This window comes from Lepidochelys kempii, chromosome 8, assembly GCF_965140285.1.
Source record: "Lepidochelys kempii isolate rLepKem1 chromosome 8, rLepKem1.hap1, whole genome shotgun sequence".
In the NCBI taxonomy this organism is placed as follows: Eukaryota; Metazoa; Chordata; order Testudines; family Cheloniidae; genus Lepidochelys; species Lepidochelys kempii.
In genome coordinates, this window is record NC_136387.1 from 49098254 (window position 1) to 49118873 (window position 20620).

A 20620-nucleotide genomic window follows, 5' to 3' on the forward strand; every position below is an offset into this window, starting at 1 on the left:
GGGGGCGGGGACAAAGCCAAAGCTCAAGGGCTTCAGCTCCAGGCAGGGGACCTGCAACCTGAGCCCTGCCGCCCTTGGGCTTCAGCCTTGGGCCCCAGCAGGTGTAAGCCAGACCTGGAGACCTCATTAACATGGGGATGTGACCCACCTTGGTGTCCCAACCCAAGTTTGAGAACTGCTGTACTAGGCCTTAGAAGATAAAAACTCATCCAATGCAGCTATCAGATACTGAAAGACTTAAGTTTTTCTTTCCCTTCGATTTGATGGATGTCTTTTTACTGTTTGCCGTTTCCTATAAGTACTTGTCTCATGGGGGCAGCAGCTGTTTATATGGGAGAAACGTAAAAGTTCTACTTTTACCTTACTGTAATTTTATCAGCTTTAAGCTTCTAGTGCATTGTCAGAAACCACTCCCTTATAAGAGCTTATTTGAATGTGAATTATTCTTCACTTTAGCAGGCAAGTAACTGACAGATGCGGGCGGGGTGGGGAAGCTCATTAGGAATATTATTCTCTTCATCCAAAATCTGTGACAAGATAGAAAACTTGTCAATACTTGACTGACAGAGCACTGTGCTCCCATTCAAAGAAGAGAAAATTATGGTGAGGAAATTAATTTTAAATTATCTTTCAGTGTGGCTCAAAGTTGAACTGTGCTGAGGAGATGGCAGATATGAAAATGTCTCTCCCAGGTAGTTGTCTCAACTGACTAGATGTGTTTTGTTATGATTAGGTAGTTTCCCTTTTTTCTGTATACAGAAACTGAATTGAACAATGTTTTTACTATTGTCTGAACACCTGGAGAGAGCTCTGTTTCTAATTCTCAGTTACATTTTAAAAAATAAAGGTAAATGAAAATAGAATAAGAAACAAAACCTCCAAATTAATTTTGCCATTCATTACAGATGTATATTAAAAATGTGGGGAGAAGGATATACCTAATTACACTTTTATTTTTGTGTGTGCCTTTTAATATACTATCTGAATATAGCACACATTCATGACTCATGGATGCCATTTTAATACAATACAAAGTACTTGGAGAGGTGAAATCTGTACTGCATATAGTCAAAGATTTGAGGATATATAAATTGTCATTACCTGAGCAGTTATACTGGATGCTGCATTGTAATACTGGATGTTGGAACCTTTGGTAGTCGGATATATTCTTCCATTGTACACATTTTATTTGTTGGTTTAATGAACACAGATGAGCCTTGGGTGCATTCATGGCTTTAGCCACATGAGTAACATGGATATCTGGTATAATTAGCTGAAGAAGTGTTTGGCAAAATGTCTTCTTTAAAAAAGTAAAACAAATTTGAAAATATTTTTCAAATATTTGTGTAATAACTCTTAAGGTAAAAGTAGCAGACAATTTGTAAGTCTTCTGTGTCTTGTCCTTTGTATAGATATTTTCAAATGGAGATGAACAGCTGGAGGAAGCCATGGAAGAGATACTGAGAGATTCTGAAAAAGGCCAAATAAGTTATACTACTGACTGTAAAGACTCCAATGATGCTTGCAGACGGTCGGCTGAAGATGTGTCAGCCAGTCAGACAAAGCAACCTTCTTTACATCTAATTCTGGACCCTTCCAATACAGGTACTGGTTAAGATATTTTGGGTATGTACTGAAGTTATGGGATGAAACTGAGCAAAGGAAAAATTGAGGTGAGTCTGACTGTGCAGAGGTCTGATACTAGTCCCAAGAATCCCCAGACTGGGGGAGGGGAAACTGGGGGAGAATGTTTCTGAGATTCTGGGCTTCTCTGGCCTCCCTCAAGCCTTCCTCTCTTACTGCTGTCTGTCTTTTAACTGTCCTCAACTGACTAGCTGCATTACCTTGCTAATTGCTCAATATCCAGTCATTAACCAGTTATCTCCTCAATATGGCCCATGTGGGGATGCTTGCAGAATGCTCAGATTGATGAATCAACCTTAGGCTACTCACACTCATTCAGCAAGCAATACCTGTAATCAGTAGGGAGAGATTGACACTAAATATGGAGATGTTCTTAAAATGTCTTTTTGGTAACCTGACTACATTTATTACTGGAAAAGCTTCACAAATATGAAATGGCCATAATTCAGAATAACTGCCCTTCCAGGTCTATGTGATCATTGTCTAGGGTAATGCTTCAGGGAGCTTGTTCAGATACAGTGATAGTTTCTTTTAGGTTTACAAATGTAGGCTTGCAGCTTTTAACTTGCACTAATTTAATGCAATGGCTGAGAGTTTTATTGTTAACATTTATTTTCTTCATTTTCAGAAATCTCGGCACCTAGACCCTCTTCCCCTAATGAACTCCCAGAAGAGGACAGTGTATTATTTAACAAACTGATGTATCTAGGTTCTATGAAGATTTCTGCTCCTCGTAATGAGTCAGAAGCTCTACGTGCTATGGAGGCTTTGAGGTCCTCATGTCAGTCCTCTTTTCCTGTGACTCTCTATGTTCCGAATGTCCCAGAAGGCTCTGTAAGGTGAACTACAATGGTACTTCATTACTTACGCAGACACACAGGCCTGGTCTACACTGGGGCGGAGGGAAGGATCGATCTAAGTTACACAACTTCAGCTATGTGAATAATGTAGCTGAAGTCGACTTACTTAGACCTACTCGCTGCGGTGTCTTCACCGTGGTGAGTCGACTACTGCGGCTCCCCAGTTGACTCTGCCTGTGCCTCTCATGGCGGTGGAGTACAGGAGTCGACGGGAGAGCACTCGCGGGGGGCGGGAGAGGGGTTTGATTTATTGCGTCTAGACTAGACGTGATAAATTGACTCCCGTCGGATCGATCGCTGCCAGCCGATCCAGTGGGTAGTATGGACATACCCAAAGAGTTCAGATTCTGACCTGGGTTGCAAACACTGGGCTTCCAGTGAAGTTGAACTGCGTAGGTCTGTCCAAAAGCATAATTTATCACAAACTCTGTTTGCTGAGGAAATGATAAAATGAATAAAAATCAAGGATATTTAAACGAATAAGTAAAACATCCAGTGAGAAAAATGCACAAGTTGAACTTAGAATCTTGAACCCTTTAATATTAAACTAGTTTTATTGTATGATGATGGTAGGACTCAATCACATAAATTCAATCTCCCTGATGTATTGTATGAGACAAAATCTCTACCTTCTGTTAATTTGCATTGGAATTTGAAATATTCTAGATTGTGTTTAACAGATCACACTGTATAATGAGAAATATTCAGCCTGTCCTTACAGAATAAACATATCTAATGCTGAAATCAGTGAAGATCACATTTGAGAAGTTCTTGAGCATGCTTTATTTCTATAACCAAAACCATGCTCACATTATTAGCATTTTCCTATATACAGGGTTTGTAATTGTAGACTCTATAAAGGTCTTGCAAGCAGTTAGCTTTACAGTAATATTCCCCAAAAGTCCTATATGCTCACTAAATGGAGTATTTTTGAAGACACAAAAAGTAATGTGTGCTTGCAAAAAGACAGCTGTGAAGATTCTATTGCTGACCATTGTGAAGGGCTGTAAGTAGTGCCATTCTTTCAGGTTGTAATTTCAATCTATGCCAATAACCTTTTAAGAGGGTATTCATACAGTTACAGTGAGATCTTGGTACTGTGTCCCAAATTTAGAACTGAAGTACGTAGGCACAGCTCCCATTGATTTAAATGATCATTTTATCTACTTTATATTGCTTTTATAGATGTTGTGCTTGAGCTTAATTCTGTAAATACAGTATATATATATTAGTTTATGTTGTAGGTCCTGTTTCATAAAATGAAGATCCTTGATGTTTTTTCCATAATGAAATTCTATGCATTAGACAAGTTTGCCTCCTTTGGAAAAGACCCACCTTTTTGTTAGTTTTCCCTTACTGACTCTGCTTTTCATCGTCAGTGTAGTTAGTTTCCCTGGCACCCGTTTCTTAAAGCAAAAACAAATAAAATTACCTTCATTAAATAGGTTCCGAATGAGCATAGTCTTTTTTGGTAATCTGGTTTTCCTGCACAATAAAATATTTATTGTTAGGATTCTTGGTGGAAACCACAAGGTGGCGCCTTGGAAATGCTTCCAGGCTAATATATAATTGGAAATGATGTGACTTTGCTAAAGCATCAGACTTGCAGGTGTCATGCAAGAGAGAAATCAAGGGAAATGGAGAGAAAGAGGGTTCACTTCTAACAGAAAAAATATACACATCATTGGTACGTGTGTATTTTGTGGATCTGTGAATGCTTTGACCCACTTCATGAAAAACTTAGATACCTATTTTTCTGTTTAAATAAAAATGGTGTATTAATGCAATGCATATTGTTGCAGATTATGTAAAAGGTGACTTTTCTGAGTTAGGGAATAAAGTATTAGTTTAAATACACATTGAGATAGAAAATTATGTTAGGAAGGTTTGAGGCATTAGCATAGCCTAGTGCAGGGGTGGCCAACCTGAGCCTGAGAAGGAGCCAGAATTTACCAATATACATTGCCAAAGAGCCACAGTAATACATCAGCAGCCCCCCATCAGCTCTTCTTCCCCCTGCTCCCAGCACCTCCCACCCCCTGGCAGTCCTCCCGATCAGCTGTTTTGTGGCATGCAGGAGGCTCAGGGTGGGGGGAAGGAACGAGGGCACGGCAGGCTCGGGAGGAAGTGGGAAGGAGTGGAGTGGGGGCAGAGTCTCTGGCAGAGCTGGGGGTTGAGCAGTGAGCACCCCCCAGCACATTGGAAAGTTGGTGCCTGTAACTCCAGCCCTGGAGTTGGTGCCTAGACAAGGAGCCGCATATTAATTTCTGAAGAGCTGCATGTGGCTCTGGAGCCACAGGTTGGCCACCCCTGGCCTAGTGTTTGGAGAAATTCAATTTATAAGATATATAGAAATCATTTGGAGTAGCATACCTGCAGTGTTGGTAACTTTTGCCAAATTTTAGAAAGGAAGCCTTTCACATATTCCAGCTAAAGTTAATTTCAAGTGATTTTATTCCGAACACCTTTGAATATGGGTACTTTCTACTAGCCCTTGATTTACTTTTAGGAAGGAGCTGATGCTTGGGCATGATATGACAGGGGGAAGTATCTCCAGTTTCTTCAGGGCACTTCCAAGACCTTCCTTGGGCAGAGACAGTTGGTATATCTTCTTTTTCTTTATGAAATGCAGGAGCTGGAGTTGCCTTGAGGCTTATTACTTTTGGCTGGATTTTTTCCTATTGATGGTTGTCAGGAGGTAGTATGCCCCGATTTTATCCAAAAATAAAATATCGGGCCCTTAAAATAGCTTGCAGGACAGGGTAAAGGAAATCTTGATGAGAAGTTGACCTCAAATGGGGGTCGTGTGCCTTTTATTGATATTTTTAGACAAGATATTAAGGTCAGTTTTCACCATTATTTGACGTTTTAGCAGTATACAGCATAACAGTGTACATTTCAGACTACTAATAACTTCTCAGACAGGGAGTTTACAGAATCTCCCTTTGCTGAGTTTCTGGGCATGTATGTATACAAAGTGCATTTTCACAATATCTGTGGTTCCTAGTTAACCAGACCCTTTGATTCTGGTGATTAACTGCAGAGCAGTGATTTTTATGAGGAATACTGCTCCGATATAATTTAGAGTATTATATGCTTCCTATTTTATTTTGATATAAATTGTATTGAAACAAATGTAGTTGAAACTGAACATTTTTATTGCTTACATTTCTTACATTGAGTCAGCAGTGTGCCCTTGTTGCCAAGAAGGCCAATGGCATTTTGGGATGTATAAGTAGGGGCATAGCGAGCAGATCGAGGGACGTGATCGTCCCCCTCTATTCGACATTGGTGAGGCCTCATCTGGAGTACTGTGTCCAGTTTTGGGCCCCACACTACAAGAAGGATGTGGATAAATTGGAGAGAGTCCAGCGAAGGGCAACAAAAATGATTAGGGGTCTGGAACACATGAGTTATGAGGAGAGGCTGAGGGAACTGGGGATGTTTAGTCTGCAGAAGAGAAGAATGAGGGGGGATTTGATAGCTGCTTTCAACTACCTGAGAGGTAGTTCCAGAGAGGATGGTTCTAGACTATTCTCAGTGGTGGAAGAGGACAGGACAAGGAGTAATGGTCTCAAATTGCAGTGGGGGAGGTTTAGGTTGGATATTAGGAAAAACTTTTTCACTAGGAGGGTGGTGAAACACTGGAATGCGTTGCCTAGGGAGGTGGTGGAATCTTCTTCCTTAGAAGTTTTTAAGGTCAGGCTTGACAAAGCCTTGGCTGGGATGATTTAATTGGGGATGGGTCCTGCTTTTGAGCAGGGGGTTGGACTAGATGACGTCCTGAGGTCCCTTCCAACCCTGATATTCTATGATTCTAATTGTATTATAATGTTGGGTGCTTGCATTGAATAGTAGTGATACTTTGCATAATAGCTCATTCAGTTACAGAAAGAAGCTGGTGGATATCTTTATTTGGTTCCAGTTTATTTGACTGACTTCACATTTGTCACTTCCCCCCTGCAGAATAATAGACCAAACCAGGAATATGGAGATAGCCTCTTTCCCAATCTATAAGATATTGTTCTGTGCACGTGGACAAAATGGAACTGCAGAGAGTGACTGCTTTGCATTTACTGAAAGCTACTGTGGAACAGAGGAGTTCCAGATTCATGTTTTCTCCTGTGAGATTAAAGAGGCAGTAAGTATAAAATACTACCACATGACTTGTTACCGAGCGTAATAAAGGTATTTTCTATGATTGTTCCCAGTCTTTAAATATCTGCTGTCACATAGTATCATGTAAAATAAACCTCAGTATTTTGGCATGTGTGCAGTAGATTTCACAAGATGTGCAGCTATGTGTTCTTGAATATTAAAATATTTTAGGAAGTTACTTTAATGCCTTTTACCAAAGTGTTTATCTTGCAGTGGGTCTTGCCCAAACATAGTCCTAGTTTACAATTTATTGCACTATGATGTAATGGGGAGATTTGGGAGATAATCCTTCGCTCCTGCTTGAAATCTGGGTTGAGATTACCAATGAGATAGTGTGCTTGGGCCTTGGAGTTATAACGGAACGTCTTAAATCCCTCAGTAGGGATTCCTCTTGATGGTTAAAGAAGAGCATTGGGACATTTGAAAGAGCAGACTTCTGCTTTCCTTGAGTTAATGATGATCAGCACAGTATTGGGTCTTGAGGGTGGAGATGGTAAAAAGAAAAAAGTAAAGCGAATGTGAAGTTTAGGACCTGGCAGGTACAAACAATAAACGGGACAGATTTTTAAATGTAAAATTAATTACAATAACAAAATCTGCAGGTCATTTAGCAACAAAATTACATTCATGAACTGCGTAGACCAGTGGTTTTTCAACCTTTTTTATTTGTGGACTTCTAATTTTTGAATAAAGGTGTGGATCCCTTTGGAAATTCAACCTGCGGTCCACAGATCCGTACCATAGTAGTCTTAAGCTGAAAACAGACTGAATAGAACTCAACCATAAATGTCTCACGTGCTCAGCAGGTCATTTGACGCAGCAGGAGAAAGGGTGCTAAACTTTTGTTTTTTATGGTAATGACAACACTTCGGGGTTTGACGTGTAGGTGGGGGAATCACATACTTTTGATCAGAAAAATGGAATGACTTTTCTGGGATCTGAAACTTTATTTTCATAGTCACCTTTCATGGACCCCTTAGACATTGTCTGCGGACCACAAGTTGAAAATCACTTGTCTAGGTGAAACTTGCTGACTTAATAATAATTTTTGAGATATTGCATCAGAGATGAACACACTTCTGTAACACTAAAACTATGGTATCTCAACACGTATTCTTATTAAACACTTGAATTGAGCGGGGGAGAAAGAGAGAAGAAGGGCAAAATTATTTTTTTAAGAATTTCAAAAATATGCTTGCTGAGAAATGATTCCTTGAGGGAATACATCACAACTGTGTATGTTCTCCACAGGCAGATGAACGGATGGCGTCGGTGCTCTTACTCTTTTTTTTCCCCCTCCCTTTTTCAGGTCAGCAGAATTTTATATAGTTTCTCAACAGCATTCAGACGGTCTTCCAAACAAGCTTCAGACCATGTTAAAGACACTGTTCTTCCTACCCCAGATAGTGATGTGTTCACTTTCAGTGTCTCCTTAGAGGTCAAAGAAGATGATGGTAAAGGAAATTTTAGGTAATTTGAAAAACGGAGAAAAATTAGAAGTCTCCATAAGACATGTGCAGCTGTTTTGAGGGATGTGTGGCTAACCAGCATTTAGTGAAGAAACTAGTTTTGGTTTACTTTTTGCTGTATGCTATTTTGTTTGTTTGAGGTTTTTGCTTTGTTTGTCTTAAATACATTTTTTTGTAGAAGCCTAACCTGATTCAAAAATAAAAAGCAGTATAGAAAAACAATATTAATCAAGTTTTGTAACTTTTAAATTCTAGTTCTTGGTGTACATACTCAAGTGTGCCTATGGAACTTGGAAAGATAATTGAGGCCTAGCTTGCTGAAAATTTGTACCAGTGTTTTCTGGGGTTTCTTTCAGTAGAGTAAATTCACTCTTTTAATTGAGTTTTCATAAGCCAATAAATTTGAATCAGTGTGGTGAGGGTACAGGAGAAAATCTTGGAAAAATGTCTTGAAGCATTGTGGAGGTGGGAAAGGAAGCACATTTCAATAAGCATGAGCACCCTTCTCTTAACACACAGTGTTCTTTGGGTATGATTTATGACATACAGATACGTGAGAATTTTGGATAGAAAGGGGTAGCAATGGGAATTTTTGTTTTGTATAACACTTGTTTCTGCTTTTATATTTTGCATGGTGCCCAACTATGGGCACCTAATATTCTCATACTGTAACTTAAGATAGCTACTGATTGAGAAGCAGTCTTAAACTATAGTAGATAAATATGCACCACATAATAGCTGCAAACATGAAAATGAAACATACAGAAATTTAGGCCCCTGCGGGTGGGGCAAAGATTCCTCTTGTTCAGTACCAAGCTATTAATTTGCTGATGATAGACGAATAAAGGGGAAGAGGAGATATTGAATGATTGCAGACATGGGTGGCACTGGTGGAACTAAGTGGGTGGCTATCGCTAGAGCTCTGTGGTTTTTCACAAATGTGAAATAACACAACATAAAATGAAATAAAACAAAAAATCTACCCCATGTTGGTGGCTCCTGCTGCTCATGTCCCATGGGTTAGCCAGGCCAAACCCCAGCAGCTCTGCAACCCTGTGTACCAGGTCATAACTGTTGGAGTGGGGAGCCATGCCCAGCTCCATGGGGCAGATGGCACCACTGTGGGGTGAATGCAGGGTGACCTCACTCTGCAACACCCCTCCCAGAGCCTCCCACTCCCTTGCGGGGCAGGCCCAGACACCCTTCCCCCTGGGCCTCCCACAATAAAATAAAATAAAATGAAATGCCCTAAAAATAAAAGGAAAATAATTTTATGAGTCTCTAGCTATCACCACATCATATTTCTAATAGTTATTCACCTATATTGTGCTATATGTGTGCTAAAGGAACTAATTCTTTCTTTTTAGCCCTGTACCAAAGGACAGAGAGAGATTTTATTTCAAACTGAAACAGGGAATTGAGAAGAAAGTTGTGATCACAGTCCAGCAACTGTCAAACAAAGAATTGGCCATTGAAAGGTAAGCATGATATAAAGTAAAACAGGTTAAGTGTAAGAAAATGTTCTCTAATGTGCTTATCATCGTCCTCACAAAATACCTGTGATTCAGTGGAACTGAATACATTGTGCGCTAATAATACATACATATTAAATTCAGACTTGGAGCTCTAATGAGCTAACTTGTGTATATTACCAAGTGTTTCTTCTTAAATATCCAAAGGAATAGAAAAATATAGGTTAATTGGTTACTAGTGTCCAAACACCTTATAGCTCATCTATCACTTCTGGAATTATTTCAGTGTTAAGACCAGTGTTCACTACTACTATGAGGTGAATCCAACCAGTGTTGTCTCAGCACAGGATCAAATACTTGGAGCTACAGTTGATTTGAGGCCCATTTTATTTTATTCTTTAAATCTGCATGTTGGCTGAAGATTTGGCCACTTACTTTGGTACCTAAGGGAAGGGGGCAGATATTTTCTGAAAATCTCTCTCATAATACTCAGGGTTTTTCGTTCTGCTTCACTTCTTGGTCGCATTTTTGGGTTTGCCTACAATTCTTGTTGTTTATGCACTTTAACTGCTTTTGATGTTGCTTAATGTGTCAAATATGTGGGACAAAATGTAGTACATCCATTGTAGCCTTTTGTGTCTAGTATGTTCCTGTTGAAATGCTGGCAGCCATATCTGCTAAAGCCACATTTGCTATACTAACATCTTAAAAATAGAAACAGTGGAGAGTTAGTGTCTCACTGGATTGCTAGTGGGACATGAATCTGTTTTCAATACCTTAATTTCAGATCCAGCAAACTCTGAGTTGGCATTAATGCCCTGATGCCCATTAATTTAAATTCTTGAATCTGTAGGTTTTCCATTTTGTTTTTTTCCGTGGAGGTCTCCTTCTGTTCAGATCTGGCCAAAGTTTCTTAAAGCTTCTGTTTCATTCTTTCTGTTCCCAAGGATTGTTTTGCTTTGTTCTTGATTAAAGGTTTCATTACTGCACAAAGTATGTATTGGTGTTTGAATGCTGGTGCTGCTTTTTTGACTTAAAGAAATCCAGATTCCTGATCAACTTTTTAGTTTTCTGTTCCATTTCTTCTGATTCCTGTTTCTATGCAACTGTAACAGGTGTGAAGACTGCCAATTTGTGGTTTGATTCTAAATTAGTCTTAGAAAGTTTTTATTCTTTTCAGCTTTAAGTTTTACAAGAACATGTCTCCTGCTGGATGGCTAGGCCCATCTTCCTCCAGTTTTGTCTGGACTATAATGTCTGTGCAAAGTCCTATGATCCTCCTCCGTTCATACAAAGTTTAGATTCTTGGATTTGTAACTTATCTTCTAATTTTATAACTTTTAGCGAATGTTTAATAAAATTATTTAGGAAATAATATGCACTGAATGTTTTCAAGTAATGGTATAATTAGTAGAGCTGTCAAGCGATGAAAAAAATTAATCGTGATTAATTTCACTGTTAAACAATAGAACACAATTTATTTAAATATTTTTGGATGTTTTCTACATTTTCAACTATATTAATTTCATTAGAACACAGAATACAAAGTGTACAGTGCTCGCTTTATATTATTTTTGATTGCAAGTATTTGCACTTTAAAAAAACAAAAGGAAGAGTATTTTTCAATTCACTTAATACAAGTACTTTTAGTGCAATCTCTTTATCGTGACCATTAGACTTACAAATGTAGAATTATATTCAAAAAATAACTGCATGCAAAAATAAATCAATGTGAAATTTTACAGCCTGCAAGTCCACTCAGTCCTACTTCTTGTTCAGCTAATCACTCAGACAAACAAGTTTGTTTATATTTGCAGGAGATAATTCTGCCACTTCTTATTTACAATGAAAGTGAGAATAGGCATTTGCATGTACTGTTGTTGCAGGCATTGCAAGATATTTATGTGCCAGATGTGCTAAAGATTCATATATCCCATCATGCTTCAACCACCATACCAGAGGACATGCGTCCATGTGGATGATGGCTTCTGCTCGATAACAATCTGAAGCAGTGCAGACTGACACATGTTCATTTTCATTATCTGAGTCAGATGCTGTCAAGGCTAATTCCCCACCCTGGCATGGATAGTTGAATCAGCCCCATTCTTTTATCTCTGACAGGACGAAAACATTTGATAATTGCTTATCTGTGGATGTCAAGGCTAATTCCCCACTCTGGCACTTTGAGTGCCGAAGGTGGGGGCCCACAAGGATTCTAAAAATTAATACTGGCCACTCCAGGCTTGTATTAAACTCCCAAGATTACAGCTTTTCTCTGACCTTGGATTGGTAGATGCTGCCACCACGCAAGTGCAGAACCCCTTTGAGAACCCAAGAAGGCATACTTGGGAATTCCTTCCTGTGGAGTACCCTCAAACCGTTTCACCTCCCCCTCCCCTTTTGGGGAAGAGTGGAGAAAGGAGGGGGGAAAAAAGGGAAATCAGCTGTTGCCACGAGCTAATTAAACAACATGTGCACAACCTCTTAAGACACACAAATCTAATTCTGTTCTTAAAAAAGGTAAATTTTATTTAAAAAAAAAAAGGGGGGGGGAGGGAGAGAATACATCTGGGAACTCAGGCTATTGCTAGATTTTAAAAGAGCAATTACAGGGATTAAGCACCAAAAATAGCTTCCTTGAGGTCCAGTTTAAAGGTTACAAGCAAAACAAAAGCACTTGGGGTTAGCACAGAGGAATCCACAAGCCATAAAGAAATAAAAGGGATAAACCTAATCGCATCTTCCTAGACATTTCCTGATCTACTTACATAACTGGGTCTTTAAAGGAGTAGTTTCTAGGTATGATACTGATGATTTTTCATACCTGCCCCAAGCTTTTTACAGCATAGCTCTGCTCTGTCTGCCTCTCCCCAGGAGAACAAGAGACCGACAAAAAGGGGAGTCGTTTTTCAAGTTTTGAAAGTTCTAGCCTTCCCATTGTCTCTTTTGGCCAGGTGCCCACTCACTTCCTTTTACCTATGCATAGCAGTGAGACTTTTTAACCCTTTACAGGTAGAGCAATTAGAGAACAGCTACTAAGAGGGATTTCATAGCTACTGGCTGGCTGGGTGTCCATAAAAGGGAGGTACTCCCTGCCCCCTCCCCCCCCTTTCATTTATCACAGTTGCCACCAGGAGAAGGTTGATTTTTTTTTTTTTTTTGGGTGGTTCAGGTTCTGTCGTTTCTGCATCGGCGTGTTACTTTTTTTTAAGACTCCTGAAAGCATATTCCACACCTTGTCCCTCTCAGATTTTGGACAGTACTTCAGATTCTTAAGTTTTGGGTCGAGTGCTGTAGCTATCTTCAGAAATCTCACATTGGTACCTTCTTTATATTTTGTGAAATCTGCAGTGAAAGTGTTCTTAAAATGAACGACATGTGCTCTGTCATCATGCGAGACTGCAATAACATGAAATATATGGCAGAATGCGGGTAAAACATAGCCGGGGACATACAGTTCTCCCCCAAGGAGTTCAGTCACAAATTTAATGCATTATTTTTTTAATGAGCGTCATCAGCGTGGAAGCATGTCCATTGGAATGGTGATTGTAGACTCTGAAGTTTGTGTTTTTGAGTGCAGTTGTGTTACAAATGTAGATTTTTAAAAAAAATTTTAAGTTGCACTTTCACGGCAAAGATATTGCACTACAGTACTTGAATGAGGTGAATAGAAAAATACTATTTCTTTTGTTTATCATTTTTACAGTGCAAATATTAGTAATAAAAAATAATATACACTTTGATTTCAATTGCAACATAGAATACAATATGTATGAAAATGTCGAAAAACATCCAAAATATTTAATCTATTTCAATTGGTATTCTACTGTTTAACACTGTGATTAAAACTGCAATTAATCACAATTAATTTTTTTGAGTTAAGCACGTGAGTTAACTGCGATTAATTGACAGGCCTAATAATTAGTAATATGTAGAAGTAAGCATAAGTATTGTATAAAAATATTTGACAGGACTCTTAGGTGCAAAAGCTCTCTTCCTTGGAAACTGAAAGTTTTTGTGTGATTGGTCCACATTTGGTGTGCTTATGCCCCATGTGTGCGAGATTAGATTCTTTTGGCCACCAGTGTCTGGTTTTGGTGTGCCTGCATGCTATGTTTTCTTGCACTCCTCTTTCTTCACCTGAAGGCATAAAGAGTAGAGTGGTCCAATAGTCCTTCCATTCCATCTTACCACCTGTGGCAATGAGACAGAATCCTTACACTATCTGCTTGCTTCCCTGTGCACTAGTGTTAGTAGGTACTAGTATTTGTTAATTAGTTACTAGTGTTAGTCTTTTTATCAGTTGCCACAAGCACCAACCTTTTAGTCAGACATTTAGTTTATAGGGAGGACCACCATATACAGGGTCTCTGACAATATGATAAAAGCAAAATCCCTGGAGTTCAAAACCTGTCCTCTTTGTGTGAAGCTTCAGTAGGTGCATGTGTGCTGCAAAACACAAAATCTCCCCCTCCCACACACGGCAGCAAGTCTCAGAGCCTCTGTCAACTGACTCTGGCTTGTGAGGCTTGTGCTACATGGCTAAAAGTAGCAGTGTAGATATTCCCACACAGACTCTGACACCCACCCTCCTTGCTGGGTTTCAGAGCCTGAGCTCCAGCCTGAGAGGGAATGTCTAAACTGCTATTTTTAGCCCTAAAGTGAGAGCCTTGCAAACCTGAGTCAGTTAGACTCAGGCTTTGAGACTTGCTGCTGCAGGGTTTTTATTTATTTATTTTGCAGTGTAGATGTACCTGTTCCTCTTTTGTTTAGGAGAGGGACACATTCGTAAGTGATTGTTCAATATATTTCTCCTTCTCTAAATGGACTCAAAAAGCTAGAGTCCCACCTAAAATTGCTGCTCCTGGAGTGCTATGTACAAGCAACTGTGGACGCTAAAAGAAAGGATTCAGAGTAACAGCCGTGTTAGTCTGTATTCACAAAAAGAAAAGGCGTACTTGTGGCACCTTAGAGACTAACCAATCTATTTGAGCATGAGCTTTCGTGAGCTACAGCTCACTTCATCAGATGCATACCATGGAAACTGCAGAAGACATTATATACACACAGAGACCATGAAACAATACCTCCTCCCGCCCCACTGTCCTGCTGGTAATAGCTTATCTAAAGTGATCATCAAGTTGGGCCATTTCCAGCACAAATCCAGGTTTTCTCACCCTCCACCCCCCCCCCCCCAAACTCACTCTCCTGCTGGTAATAGCCCATCCAAAGTGACCACTCTCTTCACAATGTGTATGATAATCAAGGTGGGCCATTTTCTGCACAAATCCAGGTTCTCTCACTCCCTCACCCCCCTCCAAAAGCCACACACACAAACTCACTCTCCTGAAAAGAAAGGATGTAGCTTGACATTAGTCCTCCTGTCAGTTCCTCCTCATGAGTGCCACAGTGAGTTGAGATTCCACTTGAGCTCCAGTGTTACAGTGACTAAGAGGGTCCCGTTCTCTGCCTCCATTTTGGTGTCTATGACCTCAGAGAAGGGTCGGAAGGAGCACCGCTCCAGATACGAACTAAGGTGCAAGTCACCCTCTGCTGCTGATTCTTACATCTCAACTTGCTAGGCACCAGTGTCTGATTTGTCTCTGGCTCAACAATCAAAGGGCAGCCAACTGCCTGACAAAAGTGACCTTGTTTGATGTGACAACTGTAACCTTGTTTGATGTGTTTCCAATTAACAGTTTAAACATAAGGAATAAAACCATACTGAACTCTTTAAGGGTTGAGCCTCCAGGGTAGTTACAGATAATTTAATTTAGTGGAGGACTGTGACTGACACAATGAGTGATCGAATTAAAGGCATTATTTAATTTAAAAAATTACATAAAGCAAACAGGAATTACAGTATAACTATATGCTCCGTTTATATTCACATTCCAAGAATAAATGGTGCATTCTGGGATGATCAGTCCCTGGATGAGAAGAACTGGTGTTTAGTCTCTCTTTTTTATTTTTTTAACAGCACCTTGATGGTGGACGAGCATGCAAATCTAAAATTAGAATAATACCTTTTTATAATAAATTATAACAACACCCCTCCTATTAAGCCTACCTTGTACCATATCTGTATTTCGGCTACCACATTAAACCTTTCATACCCGAAAACTCAAATACCTTCTACTTCATTATTAGTTATTAATATCAAACATCATTCTAATTACTATTTGCATCATTGCAAATTCTGTGGTTACCAATATTCCAAAACATCCAAAAATTCCCCTACAACACTTGCTAAACCCAGTTAAAACAAAAACATATTTACTACATGACCCAAGGTTATGCCTTGTCGCTTCTATTAATATCACTATTCACTCATGCTAACAACGTAACATAACTTTAGCTAGTGTGACTCCTGCTCCTGACATGCATTTCAACATATTTTGAGTTAGCCTGATCTACCCCATGAAACCCATGGATTGAGCTTGCTGTGGCACAGTCACCTTAGAAGAGGGGTGGCCAACCTGAGCCTGAGAAGAAGCCAGAATTTATCAATGTATGTTGCCAAAGAGCCACAGTAATACGTCAGCAGGCCCCAATCAGTTCTCCCCGCGCCTCCCGCCCACCGGCAGCCCTGCCGATCAGTGCCGCCTCCTCCCTCCTTGCACTTCCCAATCAGCTGTTTTGTGGTGTGCAGGAGGCTCAGAGGGGGAGGAGTGAGGTCATAGCAGGCTCAGGGGAGGGGATGGGAAGGAGTGGAGTCGGGGCAGGGCCTGTAGCAGAGCCAGGGGTTGAGCAGTGAGCACCCCCGTCACATTGGAAAGTTAGCGCCTGTAGCTCCAGCCCTGGAGTTGGTGCCTATACAAGGAGCCGCATATTAACTTCTGAAGAGCCACATGTGGCTCCGGAGCGGCACGTTGGCCACCCCTGCCTTAGAACTTCACCCATTGGTGCTGTCTCTAGAGCATATATGGACCCCAAATGATTTAGCTGTGGGCCTGATTCAAGATCACCTTCACTGCATAGGTCGGTGATGGTGCTGGCAAGACCACTTGTCACTGAGACCTTAATATTGCAGACAAACAAAGTATTGATGGCATTGCTTCAGTCCCCTACTTGAAATGAGGGGACGTGAGAGCATCCTTGTAACTACTGAAAAGGCAACCCCACCTTTGTAGGAGTCTTACTGCTTTTCATCCTACCCACTGGTTCACATTATGGGCTCATTTCCCATTCTCCCTCCTCCCCTCTATGGGGATCAGAGTGGAATTTCGGGATAGGCTCCAGGGACTGCTCTTTCAGTAGGAAAAGGGGTGCATCTCAGAGAACAGGCTCCCTGGTATCCTCTTGTCCTCTAGTCCAGCATTCATATACCTATCAACCATTGCCTACTGGGTAGCCTATCCCAGAAAACCATTAGCTAATTGTCCCTCTTTCTAGGTCTAGATCACCCTTCTCTCAAAAGACAGCATAGAACTTTCCAGCCAGGTCAGTTATTGCAGCAGAAGGAGGAGAGCTCTTTCTCAACACTGCACACTAGATGTCTTCCTCCCACCAACAAATTTGCCAACACCATTGAGAGTCTATCAGAACCTCCTACAAATCTTCTCCTTCCCCTTTTGGCAACTATCTCTTTTTTGGAAGCTTGGAATGGGATCACCTCAGACCAGTTTGTCCTAGACATTGTCAGCAAAAGGTACTGCTTTCAATTCCAATCCTTCTCTACCTCTCACCCTCCTTCAGGGGCACCCTTTCACATGACACTGTTGAAACAAGAGTTGGACTCCATCTACTGCTTGCAGCAGTGCAGAGGAAGGGCATTTAATTCCCATTACTTTCTCATTCCAAAGAAGGAAAGTAGTATGGCATCCCATATCTGGACTTTCAGCATCTCAACAGGTTCATCTGGCATTTCAGGTTCAGGATGGTGATTCTGGCCTCCATAATTCTCTTGTTAGATTTTCAAGACTGGCTCACATCTCTCAACTTTCAAGATGCCCATTTTCACATGTTAATGCTTCTGGCCCTCATGAAATTTCTCCAGTTCCTAGTAGGAAGATCTCATGACTGGTACACTTTCATCACTGTCCTGCCCTTTGGTCTTTCCACAGGACTGGGAGCATTCAGAATGCTTGGCAGTCCTGGCATCTCATCTAATCAAACAGGTAATCCAGTTCTACCCATAGCTCGACTGACTGACTGATCTGAGGAAGATCACCCCAACACCAACTCGATTTAGGTGACCCTTACAACTGTTATCATACTGGGCCTCAAAGTCGGCAGAGAAAAAGCTACACTTTCACCTACTCAAAGCATACAGTTTGTAGGAGCTGTGTTAAGTTCCAAGTCAGCTAAAGCTTACCTTACACAAGTTTACAAACAAAGGTGGACCTTCTCAACTAATTTCAAGCACCCAAAAACATCAGTGAGAGCATGCCTCAGACTTCAGGGACCCATGGTCTCCTGGACCTATGTGATGCATCTTGCCTAGGGTTGCCAGGTGTCCAGTTTTCGACCAGAATGCGTCAGCTCTGGTCAGAACCATGGCCAATGGGAGCTGGAGGGACGGTGTCTGCGGGCAAGAGCAGTATGCAGAGCCTCCTGGCCTCCCTACCTAGGAGCTGGACCTGCTGCTGGCCGCTTCCGGGGCGTAGCGTGGTGCCAGGACAGGCAGGGAGCCTGCCTTAGCCCCACTGCACTGCTGACCGGGAGCCGCCTGAGGTAAGCCCATGCCCCAACCCCCTGCCCCACCCCTGAGCCCTCCCTAAAGCCAGAGCCCCCTCCTGCACCCCAAACCCTCATCCAGAGCACAAAGCCCCTCCTGCACCCCAACCTCCTGCCTCAACCCTCAGTCCCCTCCTGCACTCCGAATCCCTCGGCTTCATCCCCCAGCTTAGAGCCCCCTCCTGCACCTCAGCATAGAGCCTGTACCCCCTCCTGCACCCCAACTCCCTGTCTCAACCCGCAGCCCCTTCCCACACTCTGAATCCCTCGGCCCCACCCTGCAACCTGGAGCCCCTTCCTATACCCCCAAACCCCTCATCCCCAGCTCGACCCCAGAGCCCACACCCCCAGCTGGAGCCCTCACCCCCTCCTACACCCCAACTCTCTGCCCCACCCCGGAGCCCCCTCCCACACCCTGAACCCCTCATTTCTGGCCCCACCCTGGAGCCCGCACCCCCAACCCTTCCAGCCCAGAGAAAGTGAGCGAGGGTCAGGGAAAGTGAGCCACTGAGGGAGGGGGAATGTAGTGAGTGGGGAAGGGGTGGGGCAGGGCCTCGGGGAAGGGACGGGGTAGGGTGTTCAGTTTTGTGAGTTTAGAAAGTTGGCAACCCTAATCTTGCCAGACTTCTACACTCCTTACAAGAGCAGTTGACGTCAGTGTATCTACCCAGCAGACACCACATGGACACGATCTTCGCAGTCCCATAAAAAGTTCTCTCCTCATTACGTTGATGCAAAGACCTTCAGATATGCAACAGAATACGCTCTTCTTCACCTTTACTTAGAGAGAGACTGGTGACTGATACCTTCACTCAGGGATGGGTAGTCATCTAAATCACCTTAAAACTCGAAGCTTATGGTCCCCTCAAGAAGTTTGTCTGCATGTAAACATCCTGGAACTCCGTCATCTGCCTGGCACGTGTGGCGGTTTCTACCTTTACTCCAGGGATTCACAGGTCAGGTGCTGACAGACAACATCCTGCCTATGGATTATGTCAGTAGACATGGAGGATTCTGGTCCTCTCGACTCTGTCGGGAAGCCATTTGGCTCTTGATTTTGTATGTTGATCACCCTGTCATGCCTGGTCCCCACATCTTCCAAGGATTGAGAACTTGCTAGTAGATTACTTCAGCAGACAGTTCTCGGACAACCATAGGTGGTCAGTCAAGGACATAGTGTTTCGGAGTGTCTTCTGCAAATGAGGATAGCCATAATTAGATCATTTGCTCCGGTCCGGGCTCTCTGTCAGATGGCTTTCTTGTCCCCTGGACACTGGGACCCATGTATACCTTCTCCCAACCATCTCAATGATGCAGAGGGTCTAGAGGAAACTGAGGCAAGATGCTGGATCAATGATCACGATGGCCTCAGCATGGGCCAAACACTTGCCTATGACCTAATTAATTCATCTCCCAGTTTTCTTCCCCAAGCATTACTCAACTGCAGGGGATTGCCATTATACCTTAAGGTCAGAATCATTTATGAACACACCTAAACTGCTGGTAGCCTTTGCTGATAGAATATTGCCTGTTCTTAATCTTCACAGAGATGATAAAAATGAGTCTCCAAGTGTATAAGAACATATTGGGAGCAAACCAAGTTACAGCCACCTAGAGCACAGGCTTTAGAGCCTCTGCTGCCTGTTAGAAGAATGTCCTTCTTTCTGAAATTTGTGGAGCAGCTACATGGAACTTAGTCCACATATTTGCAAGACACCGTACTTTGGTAGAAACTTCCAGATTAGATGCTCATTTTTGGTAGGTCTGTCCTGCAGTCATTGTTTAAATAGAATAGCTATTATCTACCTCCTAGCACACAGATACTGCTTGTTAGTAAACAAGAATGAAATCCACATGGAAGTCAGTTTTCAAGATGTGTTGTCCGCATGGACTCCATGACCCACCCTCCTTCTCTGCTACTATGGAGTCCTACTCCTTTGGGATTCTGCACTGGTGGGGGAACAGAAGGGTGGTTGGACCTGCTATGCCCTTGATATCCTTGGAATGGGGGGGGGGGGTGAGACCATCTAGGGCACAGGAATGGGCTCTGTTGGCCAAAAGATTCCAGTTTCATTTCATGCTGGAATATGCACCAAGAGTGGAATGAATATGGGTAATACATCTGAAAGAACCAGTTACTGTAAGGTAAGTAACTGTTCTTTCATAATATAAAATACTAACTGTCCTTAACTACAGTGGTGATGGGGGTGGTTGTTATGGTATAATGGGGAAGTTCCTTCTGAATAGTAGCATTAAAAATATTAACATAAAAAATCCACCAGGTGGCAGTCTTACCAAAAGAATTCAGATACACTTTCAAGTCTCTCCTATAGTGAAA

The 20620-nt window shown here is 41.8% G+C and overlaps 1 protein-coding gene across 8 annotated transcripts in view; it reads left to right on the forward strand.

The window, feature by feature from the left end:
* Positions 1–20620, forward strand: part of RABGAP1L (RAB GTPase activating protein 1 like) — a 530390-nt gene that overhangs the window by 65999 nt on the left and 443771 nt on the right. For 5 of the 8 annotated variants that reach the window (XM_073356445.2, XM_073356440.2, XM_073356444.2 and 2 more), the window contains exons 3-7: positions 1413–1605; positions 2273–2483; positions 6471–6645; positions 7972–8132; positions 9499–9609. In XM_073356445.2, coding sequence (XP_073212546.1) covers positions 1413–1605; positions 2273–2483; positions 6471–6645; positions 7972–8132; positions 9499–9609 — 851 coding nt within the window. Of the gene's footprint in view, positions 1–651; positions 693–1412; positions 1606–2272; positions 2497–6470; positions 6646–7971; positions 8133–9498; positions 9610–20620 lie in introns of those variants that run through there. The other 3 variants (XM_078854056.1, XM_073356446.1, XM_073356447.1) reach the window with 3 other exon arrangements.